At 52.9% G+C, this 13,656-nt stretch overlaps 1 protein-coding gene across 1 annotated transcript; it reads right to left on the bottom strand.

The window, feature by feature from the left end:
- Window positions 1-422: 422 nt before the first annotated feature.
- Window positions 423-11,724, bottom strand: cunh2orf68 (chromosome unknown C2orf68 homolog). Its single transcript, XM_043681638.2, has 4 exons — window positions 11,572-11,724; window positions 7,126-7,241; window positions 3,740-3,900; window positions 423-1,452 (listed from the first exon to the last, which is right to left on the bottom strand). The coding sequence occupies exons 1-4, from the start codon at window positions 11,718-11,720 to the stop codon at window positions 1,330-1,332; spliced, it is 549 nt and encodes a 182-aa protein (XP_043537573.2). The 5' UTR covers window positions 11,721-11,724; the 3' UTR covers window positions 423-1,329.
- Window positions 11,725-13,656: the final 1,932 nt, after the last annotated feature.

Here is a 13,656-nt window from a genome sequence, read left to right as displayed (position 1 = left end):
GGATGTGGTGGAGGCTGGTACAATTGCAACATTTAAGAGGCATCTGGATGGGTATCTGAATAGGAAGGGTATGGAGGGACATGGGCCGGGTGCTGGCAGGTGGGACTAGATGGGGTTGGGATATCTGGTCGGCATGGACGGGTTGGACCGAAGGGTATGTTTGCGTGCTGTACATCTCTATCTGCAAACTAACTAACTATACCTCCAATGTTCACATCTAAAATCATTCAAATAAAAGAGAAAAAGCGTAAGCCTTGTGTGCAGGAGAATATAAATCCAATTTATTATTCTGCAACACTGAGTCTGGGGATAAAAGAGTTGAGGTCTCAGTGAGGAGTTCCTGAGTGTTAACCTCAACAGAATGTGGGCTTCGAGTGTGTTGGGACAGGATATCTGGACCTAAAGCCACAGGAACACGCAGACCCTTTTAAAAACATACAAAGTTTATTTGACACATAGCAGAACAGGAACACTCACAAGAACCACTTTATGGACACAGCCAGGGTCCAAATCTACCGCAACCAAACCAAAACACGGCTAACTCTTGAAAAACCACAACCAAGTCGGGAGTATTTCCTTCGCCCTGACCTTGTGGGTGAGGGATGGCACCCAGGGACAGGAGCGTCAAACCAAACACTATTGAAAGATTCGACAACAAAACCGTTCTGTGGCCAAGTGGGTTTTGAACCGAAACACTGGGCAGAGTTATTCTGGCCACCCCCCCCCCCCCCCCCAGCTGATTGCAGATGGCCGTCCCTTACTATGCACCAATTCTACACGGCATTCAAGGTGAGGGTCGGCTCGCTTTCCATATTCTTGCAGTCGGCCATCGAAGAAAGGTGAACCAGGATTGTGACTCCCTTGCTTTCCAACGCCACGTGGAAGGGGATAACGTGGAAACTCTAGCTGCTGCTTTCTTTGAGAAATGGGGTGTCCCGCTCCCACGATATTGGCACTGGTGGAGGACTTTAACAAGTGAAACTTGCTCATCATTCGTGAATTAACGGCGTACTGTCAGGTTTCTCTTGTTTAACACTGAGCACAGCGAATTGCGGAACTAGTATTCAAGGCCTATCCAGTGTGGCACACTCCCACTGGACAATGGCTGTTGTCTAACTACAGAAATTCAAAGTCGCCCTCGCTTTCCCGTTCCCTCGGTTCTCGGTCAAGTTGCTGCAGCACACACCCCGACCACCCCCACCCCCTCCCCAGCAGGGCCCTTGAATCGTTCCACACCTCACTCTGGAGCTGGGGAAAAGAAACCGCACAAAGACATTGAAAAGTACCAAGGAACAACCCGAGCGCCGGCTGTGTCTGAGGTGGGGCCGCTCAACGCTTCGAGGTCCTCTTCTCGATCTCCTCCTGAATCCGCAGTCTCAGGGCTTCTTTCATCAGAGGCTCCAGGCTGTTCTTACTCCCGATCTTTTCGGCCACGATCCTGGGATCGTCGCCCTGCATGGAGAGAGGAACGAAAGGAACAGGTTCACTGCTTTCTGTGCACTTCCACACTTTCTTCGCCCTTTCAGGGAAGGTGACTATTCGGCCCAGCTGGCTTGTGCTAGCTGGCTCTGTGTGTGTGTGTGTCTGAGTATGTGTGTGTGTTGTCTGTATGTATGTGCGTGTGTCTGAGTATGTGTGTGTGTGTGCTGTCTGTGAATGTGTGCGTGTGTGTCTGAGTGCGTATGTGTGCGTGTGTCTGAGTATATGTGTGTGAGTGCTGTCTGTGTGTTGTCTGTGTGCGTGTGTCTGAGTGTGTGTGTGCATGTCTGAGTATGTGCGTGTGTTGTCTGTGTGTATGTATACGTATGTGTGCGCGTGTGTCTGAGTATGTGTATGTGAGTGTTGTCTGTATGTGCGTGTATCCGTATGTGTGCGTGGGTGTGTGTGTGGGCATGTGCTTGTATGTGTGTATTTGTACGTGGGTGTTTGTGTCTGTGCGTCTCCGTACGTGTGCGAGTATATGTGTATATGTGTCTGTAAGTGCGTGAGTATCTGTGTGTCTGTATGTGTATGTGTGTCTGTGCATGTGCGAGTGTGTGTGTATATGTGTCTGCACATCTGTGCGTGTGTCTGTATGTGTGTATGTCTGCGTGTGCATGTGTATCTGGGTCTGTGTGTGTGTCTCTGTACGCATGTGTTTGTCTGTGCACATGTATCTGGGTCTGTGTTTATGTGTGTTTCTGTGTGCGTGTGTGCCTGTGGGCATGTGTTTGTGTGCCTGTATGTGGTTGTGTGTCTGTACATGTGTTTGTTGTGTGTGTGAGTGTATGTGCGTCTGTACACGTGGAAGTGTGTGTATGTGCCTGTACATCTGTGTCTGTGTATCTATACATGTGTGTTTGTCTGTGTATAAGTGTGTCTGCATGCGTATGAGTAGTGTGTGTGTGTCTATGTCTGTGTGTGTGTGTGTGTGTATGGCTGTGCAAGTGCGTGTATAAATGCGTGTGCGCGCCCTGGCCTCTGTGTGCAATCTGTTCCGTTCTTGTCTCTGAATCGCGGAGCTCCTGCTTCAAGTCCCACCCTGATCAGTGTCAGAGTTGTCACCGTTCAGACTGAGGCCACATCTGCCTGACAGTGGGAGCACAGGAGTTATCCCTGGCGTCCCGATTAATAGCTATCCCTCAACCAACACTGCAGGGAACACCTGGTCTGGTCACTAGCGCACTGCTGTCTGAGGGAGTTAGCTTAGCGCAGGCTAGCTGCCGTGATCGTACCAGCGTTAAGGAGCACTGCACCAACAGTGCTGTGAGGTGGGCTGCATGAAGAGTGCGATATCAACACAAGAACCCTTTTGGAATATTTACCCAGTTAACCTTTCACGAGCTCCGACTGCCTCTTCCCGATCAGAACAGGCTCTCTTGGCTTCGTTAAAATAAAATGAATGGAGGAGTTGGGAGGTCATGTTGCGGCTGTACAGGGCTTTGGTTCGGCCGTTGTCGGAATATTGCGAGCAGTTCTGGTCTCCCTGTTTCAGGGAAGATGTTGTGAAACTTCAAAGGGTTCAGAATAGATTTACAAGGATGTTGCCAGGGTTGGAGGGTTTGAGCTATAGGGAGAGGCTGAACAGGCTGGGGCTGTTTTCCCTGGAGCGTCGGAGGCTGAGGGGTGACCTTATAGAGATTTACAAAATTATGAGGGGGCATGGATAGGGTAAATAGACAAAGTCTTTTCTCCCTGGGGTCAGGGAGTCCAGAACTAGAGGGGCATAGGTTTAGGGTGAGAGGGGAAAGACATAAAAGAGACCTAAGGGGCAACTTTTTCACACAGAGGGTGGTACGTGTGTGGAATGAGCTGCCAGAGGATGTGGTGGAGGCTGGTACAATTGCAACATTTAAGAGGCATCTGGATGGGTATATGAATAGGAAGGGTTTGGAGGGATATGGGCCGGGTGCTGGCAGGTGGGACTAGATTGGGTTGGGATATCTGGGGTCGGCATGGACGGGTTGGACCGAAGGGTCTGTTTCTGTGCTGGATAGGGCTCGAAGTCCACTGTTTCCCGATTTAAAGTCTATCTGGGCCTTGAATACAGTTCGCGACGCAATGGTAAAGCGTCCCTCAGATTCAGGACCCTCCCCTTCCCTCCGCTCTCAGAACCTTTGCTGTTTTATCCACAGCGGTGGGGAGGGAGGGGGGGGTAACAGAGCCGGTCGCTGGGAGACCGAGATCCCACTCGGTGCCCAGCAGAGGGCGGCCTCGCGCTCTCCCCCCCCCCCACCCCACCGCCGCGCCTCCGACTCACCTGGTGAATGACCACCGAGGTGACGATTTTGTCGTCCGCCTGGTAATCCAGGCAGAAGAGCTCGGTGCTGCGGTGCTCCATCGCCGGCGGCTCCTGGTCGGTCCCTGAGCTGCTCTCGTTGGACTCCTCGCACTCAAAGCCCGAAGAATACTCCACTCCGTCTAGAAAAGGGAACCGGCGCATCAATTCCCCCCCCCTTCCGTGGTGAAACATCTAACTGCCTCGTCCCTGCAACAGGCTTCACCACCCAGCCGCGGCGGGAAAGAATTCCACAGATTCGCGTCCCCCCCCCCCCCCGAAGGAAGACATTCAATCCTTGGGAACAAAGGAGCGGGAGTAGGGAATTCAGCCCCCGTTTGACATTAGATTAGATTCCCTACAGTGTGGAAACAGGCCCTTCGGCCCACACTGACCCTCCGAAGAGTAACCCACCCAGATCCATTTCCCTCTGATTAATGCACCTAACACTATGGGTAATTTAGCACGGCCAATCCACCCGAACCTGCACATCCCTGAACACTATGGGTAATTTAGCACGGTCAATCCACCCTAACCTGCACATCCCTGAGCACTATGGGTAATTTAGCACGGCCAATCCACCCTAACCTGCACATCCCTGAGCACTATGGGTAATTTAGCACGGCCAATCCACCCGAACCTGCACATCCCTGAACACTATGGGTAATTTAGCACGGTCAATCCACCCTAACCTGCACATCCCTGAGCACTATGGGTAATTTAGCACGGCCAATCCACCCTAACCTGCACATGCCTGAGCACTATGGGTAATTTAGCATGGCCAATCCACCCTAACCTGCACATCCCTGAACACTATGGGTAATTTAGCACGGCCAATCCACCCTAACCTGCACATCCCTGAGCACTATGGGTAATTTAGCACGGCCAATCCACCCTAACCTGCACATCCCTGAACACTATGGGTAATTTAGCATGGCCAATCCACCCTAACCTGCACATCCCTGAGCACTATGGGTAATTTAGCACGGCCAATCCACCCTAACCTGCACATCCCTGAGCACTATGGGTAATTTAGCACGGCCAATCCACCCTAACCTGCACATCCCTGAGCACTATGGGTAATTTAGCACGGTCAATCCACCCTAACCTGCACATCCCTGAACACTATGGGTAATTTAGCACGGCCAATCCACCCTAACCTGCACATCTTTGGATTGTGGGAGGGAACCGGAGCACCTGGAGGAAACCCACGCAGACATGTGGGAGAAAGTGCACGCTCCACACAGACAGTCACCCGAGGCTGGAATCGAACCTGGGTCCCTGGCGCCATGAGGCAGCAGTGCTAACTGCTGAGCCACTGTGTCGCCCCATGACCGTGATCCTCTCCTGGTCTCAACCCCCGCTCTCCTGCCCCATTAGCCCCTTATCCTGCTTTTCATCAGAAAGCTATTCATCTCCTGCTGGAAGCTGACAATTGCTTCTGTCTCCACCAGGGCACAGATGCACGATTCTCTGAGAGAAACCACTGCTCCCTCAGCTCCCTCCTCTCACTCTGTCTCCTGTTGTTTGAGACTGTGCCGCCTGGGGGGGGTGGGGAACGTCTGTTCAACATCCACCTTTCAGTTTTGTATATCAGAAACCCTCCCCCAATCCCGGTGAGGACAAGCACAAACAATTCGGCAGCCATTTCATCCCAGGAATCAACCTGGTGAACCTCCTCTGAGTTGTCTCCAGTGTGGGACCCGCGTCCTTCCTCAAGTACGGAGGCCAAAAGTGGACACCGGACTCCAGATGTGCTCTCGCCAACACCTCATATGGCTGCCGCCTCGCTTGGTCAGGATGTTAAGAGTCATCGAGATGGACAGCACGAAAACAGACCCAACCCAATCTGGTCCCTCAAAGGCCAGGACTCCTTTGCATTTCGGTCGAGGGGACGGGAGGGTCATCCCTCGCTTGGGGAACGCGCAGGTGCTGGAGAGTTCAAGGGTCGGGCAGCACCCGAGGAGCGGGCGAATCGACGCTTCAGGCATCTTGATTCCCAATGAAGGGCGTGCGCCTGAAACACTCGCCCTGACAGCAGTTAAGAATCGAAAGCTTCGCTGCAGATTTATCTTCCCGAGGGAAAATGGGTGAACCAGACGGGTTGTTAATACCAGCGACAGGAAATCCACGATCGGGGGTGGGATTGGGACTCGCTTTCAATTCCGAGAATTGAGTTTTCTCGTGAATGGGATTCAAATTCCACCGGCTGCACTCCCTCATCCAGTGATGTCTCCACCGTTCTAATTGCGCCCCCCCCCCCCCTCCCCCCGCACGCTTCGAGCGGTTTCGGCCCTCCTCCCTTTCGTCTTGCTTGCCTCTTCTCACGCCCCGCCCCCTCCCCCGCATCCTTGGCCAGGGGCGTTTCGGTCACACCACCAGATAACTCCAGGTTCGTCCGCTTGCTCGGGCCAGGTTTGGTCGCAGACGTTTCGTCACCACGCTCGTCAGGGAGACTCCGGTGAAGCGCACATGTCCTGTCCCGCTTTCTGGCGATGTCTGAAGGGTGGGGGGACACCTTTCCTGGTTCATTTTCTCAGAGGTTAGTAAATGGGGGTCCAAATCCTCGAGTCACAGAGATGTGCAGCACGCAAACAGACCCTTCGGTCCAACTCGCCCATGCCGACCCAGATATCCCAATCTAATCTAGTCCCAGGTGCCAGCACTTGGCCCCATATCCCTCCAAACCCTTCCTATCCATGTCCCAATCCAGATGCCTTTTAAATGTCGCAATTGGACCAGCCTCCACCACTTCCTCTGCCACCTCATTCCATACACGTACCACCCTCTGTGTGAAAAAGTTGCCCCTTAGGTCCCTTTTACGTCTTTCCCCTCTCACCCTAAACCTATGCCTCTCTCATTCTGGACTCCCCCAGGGGAAAACGACCTTGTCTGTTTAGCCGATCCATACCCTTCATTGTTTGATGAGGTCACCCCCCCCCACAGCCTCCAATGCTCCAGGGAAAAAAAACAGCCCCAGCCCGTCTGGCCTCTCCCTCGACTGTTTACTGATGGACCATTTACCAGCCTTTGGGAAAGACGGTAATCGCCCAACAGCAGAGACCAAGACACATCAACGAAAGCAGGGCAGCGCTTCACCAAAGGCTCACTGACGATGTTACCGAGCACGGTGACGAAACGTCTGAGAACAGACCGTCCAGCTCAGCCAGCAAACTTACAACCTGATCCACAAATCTTCTCCAAATTTGCAAACCTGGTACCTCCTCGTAGTATTCGGTGCCACATTTTTATTTTGTAAAGCCCCCCCCCCCCACTCCCGTAACGCGATTTCTTTTGATGATGTGTTGCATTTACCCACACCACCCCGTTCCAGATGGCAGTGCCCGTCATCGAGAAGCGGCACTTACTCTTGCGGCGCGGGTGGTACACTTGCTGGTCAGGCTTGCGGGGACGGACTGGAGCTGGCGTTTGCCTCTTCTTCTGCCTCTCCTTCGCCTGTCTCACCTCCCTGTCGTAATCGTCTCTGGGAAAACAAAATGGGAGGTCATGTCGCGGCTGTACAGGACATTGGTTCGGCCATTGCAATCCTAGTCTCCTTGCTATCGGAAGGATGTTCAGAAAAGATTGACAAGGAGGTTGGAGGGTTTGAGCTATAGGGAGAGGCTGAATAGGTTGGGGCTATTTTCCCTGGAGTGTTGGAGGCTGAGGGGGTGACCTCTACCGAGGTTTATAAAATCATGAGGGGGCAATGGATAGAATAAATAGACAAAGTCTTTTCCCTGGGGTGGGGGAGTCCAGAACTAGAGGAGATAGGTTTAGGGTGAGAGGGGAAAGATATAAAAGAGACCAAAGGGGCAACGTTTTCACGCAGAGGGTGGTACGTGTATGGAATGGGCTGCCAGAGGATGTGGTGGAGGCTGGTACAATTGCAACATTTAAGAGGCATTTGGATGGGTATATGAATAGGAAGGGTTTAGAGGGATATGGGCTGGGTGCTGGCAGGTGGGACTAGATTGGGTTGGGATATCTGGTCGGCATGGACGGGTTGGACCGAAGGGTCTGTTTCTGTACATCTCTATGACTCTACGATTCTCTGTTGACTGGCAGTAATGCTTCAGAGCTGGCCAGTCGTGTTACAGTCGTATCGGACTTTGCTTCGGTTGCGTTTGTAATGCTGCCTACAGTTCTGGGTCGCCACATTACCAAAAGGATGTGGACGCTTTGGAGAGGGCGCAGGGGAGGTTCACCGGGATGCTGCCCTGGTATGGAGGGCGCTAGCTATGAAGAGAGGTTGAGGAGATTAGGATTATTTTCATTGGAAAGGCGGAGGTTGAGGGGGAAACCTGATTGAGGTCTACAAAATCATGAGAGGTGTAGACAGGGGGGATAGCAAGAAGCTGTTTCCCCAGAGTGAGGGGGACTCAATTACTGGGGTTCATGGGTTCAAGGTGAGAGGGGAAAGGTTTAAGGGAGATATTGTGTGGAAAGTTCTTCACGCAGAGGGTGGTGGGTGCCTGGCACATGTTGCCAGCGGAGGTGGTAGAGGCGGGCACGTTAGCGTCATTTAAGATGTATCTAGACAGATCCAGGAATGGGCAGAGGGCTACGGACCCTTAGAAAATAGGCGACAGGTTTAGATGGAGGATCTGGATCGGCGCAGGAGGGCTGTTCCTGTTCTGGAATGTTCTTTGGTCTTAATCCTCGCCTCCCCCCAGCTTCCCTCCGGAGTTTGAACATCACGCTCCCGTGGTTGAAATACCCTGTTGCGCCTCCCGACCCCTCGGATTCAGCGTCGCCTCTGTCGGCGTGACAGGTTCAACCCACTGAATGCCCTGGCACTGAAACCAACCAACCAAACAGCCAAATCGCAGGGACTACATTTCCCACCTGAACCGGGAGACGGGCATCTGTCCTGACGGATCTTCAATGTCGTACATAAAGCAGCGAAGAATTACAGGTTTCCCAGCACAAAGCAAGGCTCTTTGGTCCATCGCGTCTGTGCCAACCACCTTGCTGTCCTAAGTCCTGTTTCCCCAGCATGTGCCCCATAGCCTTGGCACAGTGAGTGCCCCACCTAAATCCTCCTTCAAAGTGATAAGGGGTTCGGTTTCCCCCCTCCCCCCCCCCCCCCCCACCAACCCCCTTACAGGGAGCGAGTACTAGGTTCCCCACCAGCCTCTGAGGGAAATTCCTCACGTTCCCTCTTTGACCGTCCTGCCTCTTTCCTTAAATCTACCCATCTCCCTCCCCGCTCCCCCCCCCACCCCCGGGTGACTGATCCCTCCACCAAGGGGCAAAGCTTCCTTCCTGTCTACCCCATCGATACCCTTCACCATCCTATCCGTCTCGATCATCTCCCCTCTCCATCTCCGCAGCTCTAAGGAAAACCACACCGAGCCTGCGCCAATCTCTCTTCAAGAACTGAAACTCTCCAGCCGTCCCAAGAGTGCTGGTCAATCTCCCTCTGTCCCCTCCCCTCTCTCCCAGTGCTATCCCATCCCTCCTGTAATGTGGATGCCAGAATTGCCCGCAACACTCTCGCTGTGTGGCCTCACCCACGTTGCGTACAGCTCCCAGCCAAACCTCCCCTGTTCTTAAACTCTGTCTCGGTTAACGAAGGCAAGTATCCCATAATCCTTCTGAATCACTTTAAAACCCTGTCCTGCCACCTTAAGGGACCGGTGTATATGTACACCAAGCTCCCTCTGACCCTTGGTGCCTCCTAGTGACCACCCAGTACACCTCTGCGTAGCTGAGGGAACTGAGGGGCTGTTTCATGCTTGGTGAGATGATTGCAAAGTCACCAGCATCCCCAGTCAGATCAGCATAAGCTGATAGGATCCTCACCTATAACTCAAAACGCCTGCCTGTGCTGGTTTTGCTCAGGAGCAACTGTCCCAGTGCCCCGAGCCCTGGCTTCGACCCTTAAACCCGACACATTCTTCCTTTCCAGTTTCTTTTGGAAGACCGCGACTTGAACCTGCCTCCACCAAGCTCTCTACCAGTGCATTCCAGATAGTGACCGCTCGCTACGGCAAAAGCATTTCCTCCTGTCATCATTGCACCTTTCTGCCAATCATCTTAAGTCTGTTCCCTGTGGTCGGCTTTCCCTCTGCGCCAACGAGTATACCTTTCCCTCGCCTTCCGCTCCGACGATTATGAGCACACCTGCCAAATCTTCTCCCATTCATCTCTTAAGAGCTGTAGAGCACGGAAGCAGACCCTTCGGCCCAACCAGTCCGTGTCGACCGCAATCCCAAACCAAACTAGTCCCACCCTGCCCGCGTTTGGCCTATATCCCTCCAAACCTTTCCTATTCATGCACTTATCCAGCTGTCTTTTAAATGTTGTAACTCTGTCCACTTCCTGTTCATTCCACAAACCGCTCTCTGTGTTAAAAAAAAATTGCCGTTCGGATCGTTTTGAAATCTTTTCCCCCTCACCTTAAAAATATGCCTCTCTAAGTCTTGAAATCCCCTACCTGAGGGAAAAGATACCTGCCACTCAGCTTATCCGCATCCCTAAGTTCACCCTTACATTCCAGCCTATCCACCCTCTCCTTATGGTTCAAACCCTCTATCCTCTGCGACACACTGGTAAATCTCTTCTGAACCCTCCCCAGCTTAATAACCTGCTTCCGATGACAGGGCGACCAGAACTGGACACAGTTCCCCCTCCCCAGACGAGGCGTCGCCAATGTCCTGTACAACCCCAATGCGAATCCTTCACTCAAAAGGAGTGAGCAATGGGAGGCAAGTGTGCCAAGTGCCTTTTCAACCGTCCTGTCTACATTTGACACAAATTCCAAAGAATTATGCGCCTCTTTCCCAAGAAAACTGGCCCAAAATCTCCTTGGTCAAACCTCCGGATCCCTTGGGCCAGGGCGGTGTGCAAATATATATTTTAGAAGTTGGATCATCTGAGTAGATAGGGTAGAGAGGGCGGGATTGGAACGGAGGGATTGGCTGCAACTTGCTGAGGTGGAGCCAATATTGGGCCCATTTAAAAACAAAACCCAGAAATAAACTGAACCTCTTCATCCCATTGGCGAAACCACTGTCAATCAAAGGGGACGGCGCTTCCCCGTTGGCTGGAATGCCTGTCAATCCGACACAAGCAGCTGGCCACCCCGCCCCCTCCACGCCCCGATTGGTCAGCCCGAGGGGTTCCTCCTTCCCATTGGCGTAAGCGGTGTCAACCAGCGGTGAGGGCGGAGCCGGCTGTCAATCACCAACAAGACAACTCTTCCCATTGGTTATCACCGGGGGACTCCACCTTGCCATTGCGGAACCGCTGTCGATCACAAGGGAGGGCGGGGCCCCTCCCTCCTGGTTGGCCGAGCGGGCCGTCAATCAGCGTGAAGGGACGGTCACCGCGCCGAAACCTCTCCCTGATTGGCCATCCTGAGGGGACTCTCCTTCCCATTGGTCAGTCATAGAGGAGGATGGGATTACCATTCCTTGGTTGGCCGAGCGACTGCCAATCAACCACATGCGACAGCCCCCCATCCTCCCTCTAATTGGTCACCTCGAGAGGATCGTTCTTCCCATTGGTGGAACCCCTGTCAATCAGAACAGAGGGCAGTTGGTCGAGCGTGCCTTCAATCACCCACACGCGACCATCATCCATCCCTGTCCTCTCCCTGATTGGGCACCCCTCGAGGCCCCCTACCTCCCAATGGCGGAGCCGCTGTCAATCAGAGCGGGGGTGGCGGACACCCCGCCATCTGGTTGGCCAGCCGGGCTATCAATCATCACTCCGCTTCGGTGTATCTACCGCCCCTTCCGGTTGGCACGGCAACCGCCTCCTCTCTCCCCCCCCCCCCCCCCTTCCCCCCTTCCCCCCTCACCAACCTGGCGATCTGGTTACGGCGGATGTGGCGGACGAAGCCGTGGCTCATGTCGAGCCGGGCGGATTTGGCGGCTGCTGCTGCCGCCGCCGCCGCCGCCGCCTCCGCGTCCGCCTTGTCCCGGGGAGCGGCGGCCTCGTCCTCCTGCTCCATCCATCCAGGCCGTCCGGCTGGAAGCTGGGGTGGGTGGCCGACCAGCCGCTATCCCGGGAAACTCCACTCACTCTCCAACCCAGACCTGTGCAATAACACTCCACACCCCTACAACATTGACCTGTGCTGATACTGTGCAAAGAACGTGTGCTGCTGGGGGGGGGGGGGGGGAGAAATTGCTATTCTTCATACCATTTCACTTTATATAAAAGCAAAGGGTGGTGGGGGGTCATAATGACACAGCAGTAGGCCATTCAGCCCCTCCATGCTGTCCTATCATTCATTATCTAAACAGTGGCCCCATTTCTCTTTGCTTGAATACCTCTGCTTAACAATGACTTAAAACTTGACTGGCAGAAGAACAAGCTCCCAGGAACAGAATATCAGTTTTTGTGACTTTGGTTGAGGGGTGAATGTGAATGCCCAAGACAATCTGCAGAACTCCACAATAACCGACTGAAATCATGAGGGGCATGGGTAAGGTAAATAGGCAATGGCTTTCCCCTGGGGTGGGGGAGTCCAGAACTAGAGGGGCATAGGTTTAGGGTGAGAGGGGAAAGATATAAAAGGGAGCTAAGGGGCAACGTTTTCGTGCAGAGGGTGGTACGTGTATGGAATGAGCTGCCAGAGGAAGTGGTGGAGGCTGGTACAATTGCAACATTTAAAAGGCATCTGGATGGGTATATGAATAGGAAGGGTTTGGAGGGGTATGGGCCAAGTGCTGGCAAATGGGACTGGAGTCGGTTAGGATATCTGGTTGACATGGTCCAAAGGGTCTGTTTCCGTGCTGTCCATCTCTATGACTCCAACCCTGTTTCCTGCACTGAATCAATAACTGCTTCAAAAGTACCTTGTTCATTTTAAAGCATCGGGGGACATCCTGAGACGGTGAAAGATGCCATTTGAATGTAAATCTTGTTCTCTTTTTAACCCGAGTACCAATGTACTCTGTCAGCACGGTGTCAGACTGTGACATAGGAGCAGCGCTACAAAAGCTTGTGGTTTCAAATAAACCTGTTGGTCTTGAACCTGGCGTTGTGTGACCTCTGACCTTTGTCAGGATTCATGGTGGAAACAACGGACTCTTTCAGTTATATATTTTTACTCTTCTTATTGAGGGCGGCACAGTGGCTCGGTGGTTAGCACTGCTGCCTCACAGCGTCAGGGACCCGGGTTCAATTCCCGCCTCGGGCAACTGTCTGTGTGGAGTTTGCACATTCTCCCCGTGTCTGCGTGGGTTTCCTCTGGGTGCTCCGGTTTCCTCCCACAGTCCGAAGATGTGCAGTTTAGGGTGGATTGGCCGTGCTAAATTGCCCGTAGTGTGAGGTGGATTAGTCAGGGGCAAATACAGGCGGTGGGTTTCTCTCCGGAGGGTCGGTGTGGACTTGTTGGGCCGAAGGGCCTGTTTCCACACTAGGTACCACCTGTTTCCACCAGTTAGTAGTGACAGTTGAACCACTCCCCAGGACCGTACTGTTGACAACTGAAAACAGCACGGTCATTCTAAAAGATGAGAGGCTTAACAAACAATCCAGGTCTTTTTCAACACATAATTTCAGTTACATCATACTGTAAACTTTTGCTATAAATTCTGATCTTATACTCCACAACCACCTGATGAAGGAGCAGCACTCCGAAAGACAGTGCTTTCAAATAAACCTGTTGGACTATAGCCCTGGTGTTGTGCGATTTCTCACCATGAAGTGTATAAGTCCTGCCCTGATTTGCCTTTCCAAAATGATGACTATGGGGCAAAATCTTGCGACAATGGACCTCTCTTGTGAGCGCACGTCCCCTGGTTCAACTTTGTGACTGCTACTTACGCCTGGCCTGCCCACGTTTTAAGTCTCCATGGGCAGAGCAGAAATAATTCTACTGAGAAACTCGGCCACGCTCAAGCCAGAAACCCCACATCACAACCAGGAGCTGGTCCATT

The sequence above is a fragment of the Chiloscyllium plagiosum genome, unplaced genomic scaffold, assembly GCF_037043375.1.
Source record: "Chiloscyllium plagiosum isolate Xiang-an unplaced genomic scaffold, Cpla_swu_hap1 HiC_scaffold_48, whole genome shotgun sequence".
Lineage (NCBI taxonomy): Eukaryota > Metazoa > Chordata > Chondrichthyes > Orectolobiformes > Hemiscylliidae > Chiloscyllium > Chiloscyllium plagiosum.
Note: the sequence above shows the minus strand (reverse complement) of the source record. Positions and strands in the feature narration are given on the sequence as shown.

What these genes read in the sequence shown, in the direction of transcription:
- cunh2orf68 (XM_043681638.2), bottom strand. Translation starts at nt 11,720, where the DNA reads ATGGAGCAGGAGGACGAGGCCGCCGCTCCCCGGGACAAGGCGGACGCG. An exon ending in GTACCACCCGCGCCGCAAGA is followed by an intron (nt 3,901 to 7,125) that starts GTAAGTGCCGCT and finishes TCCCTTTTCTAG; the next exon opens with ACGGAGTGGAGTATTCTTCG. An exon ending in CCTCGGTGGTCATTCACCAG is followed by an intron (nt 1,453 to 3,739) that starts GTGAGTCGGAGG and finishes CTCTCCATGCAG; the next exon opens with GGCGACGATCCCAGGATCGT.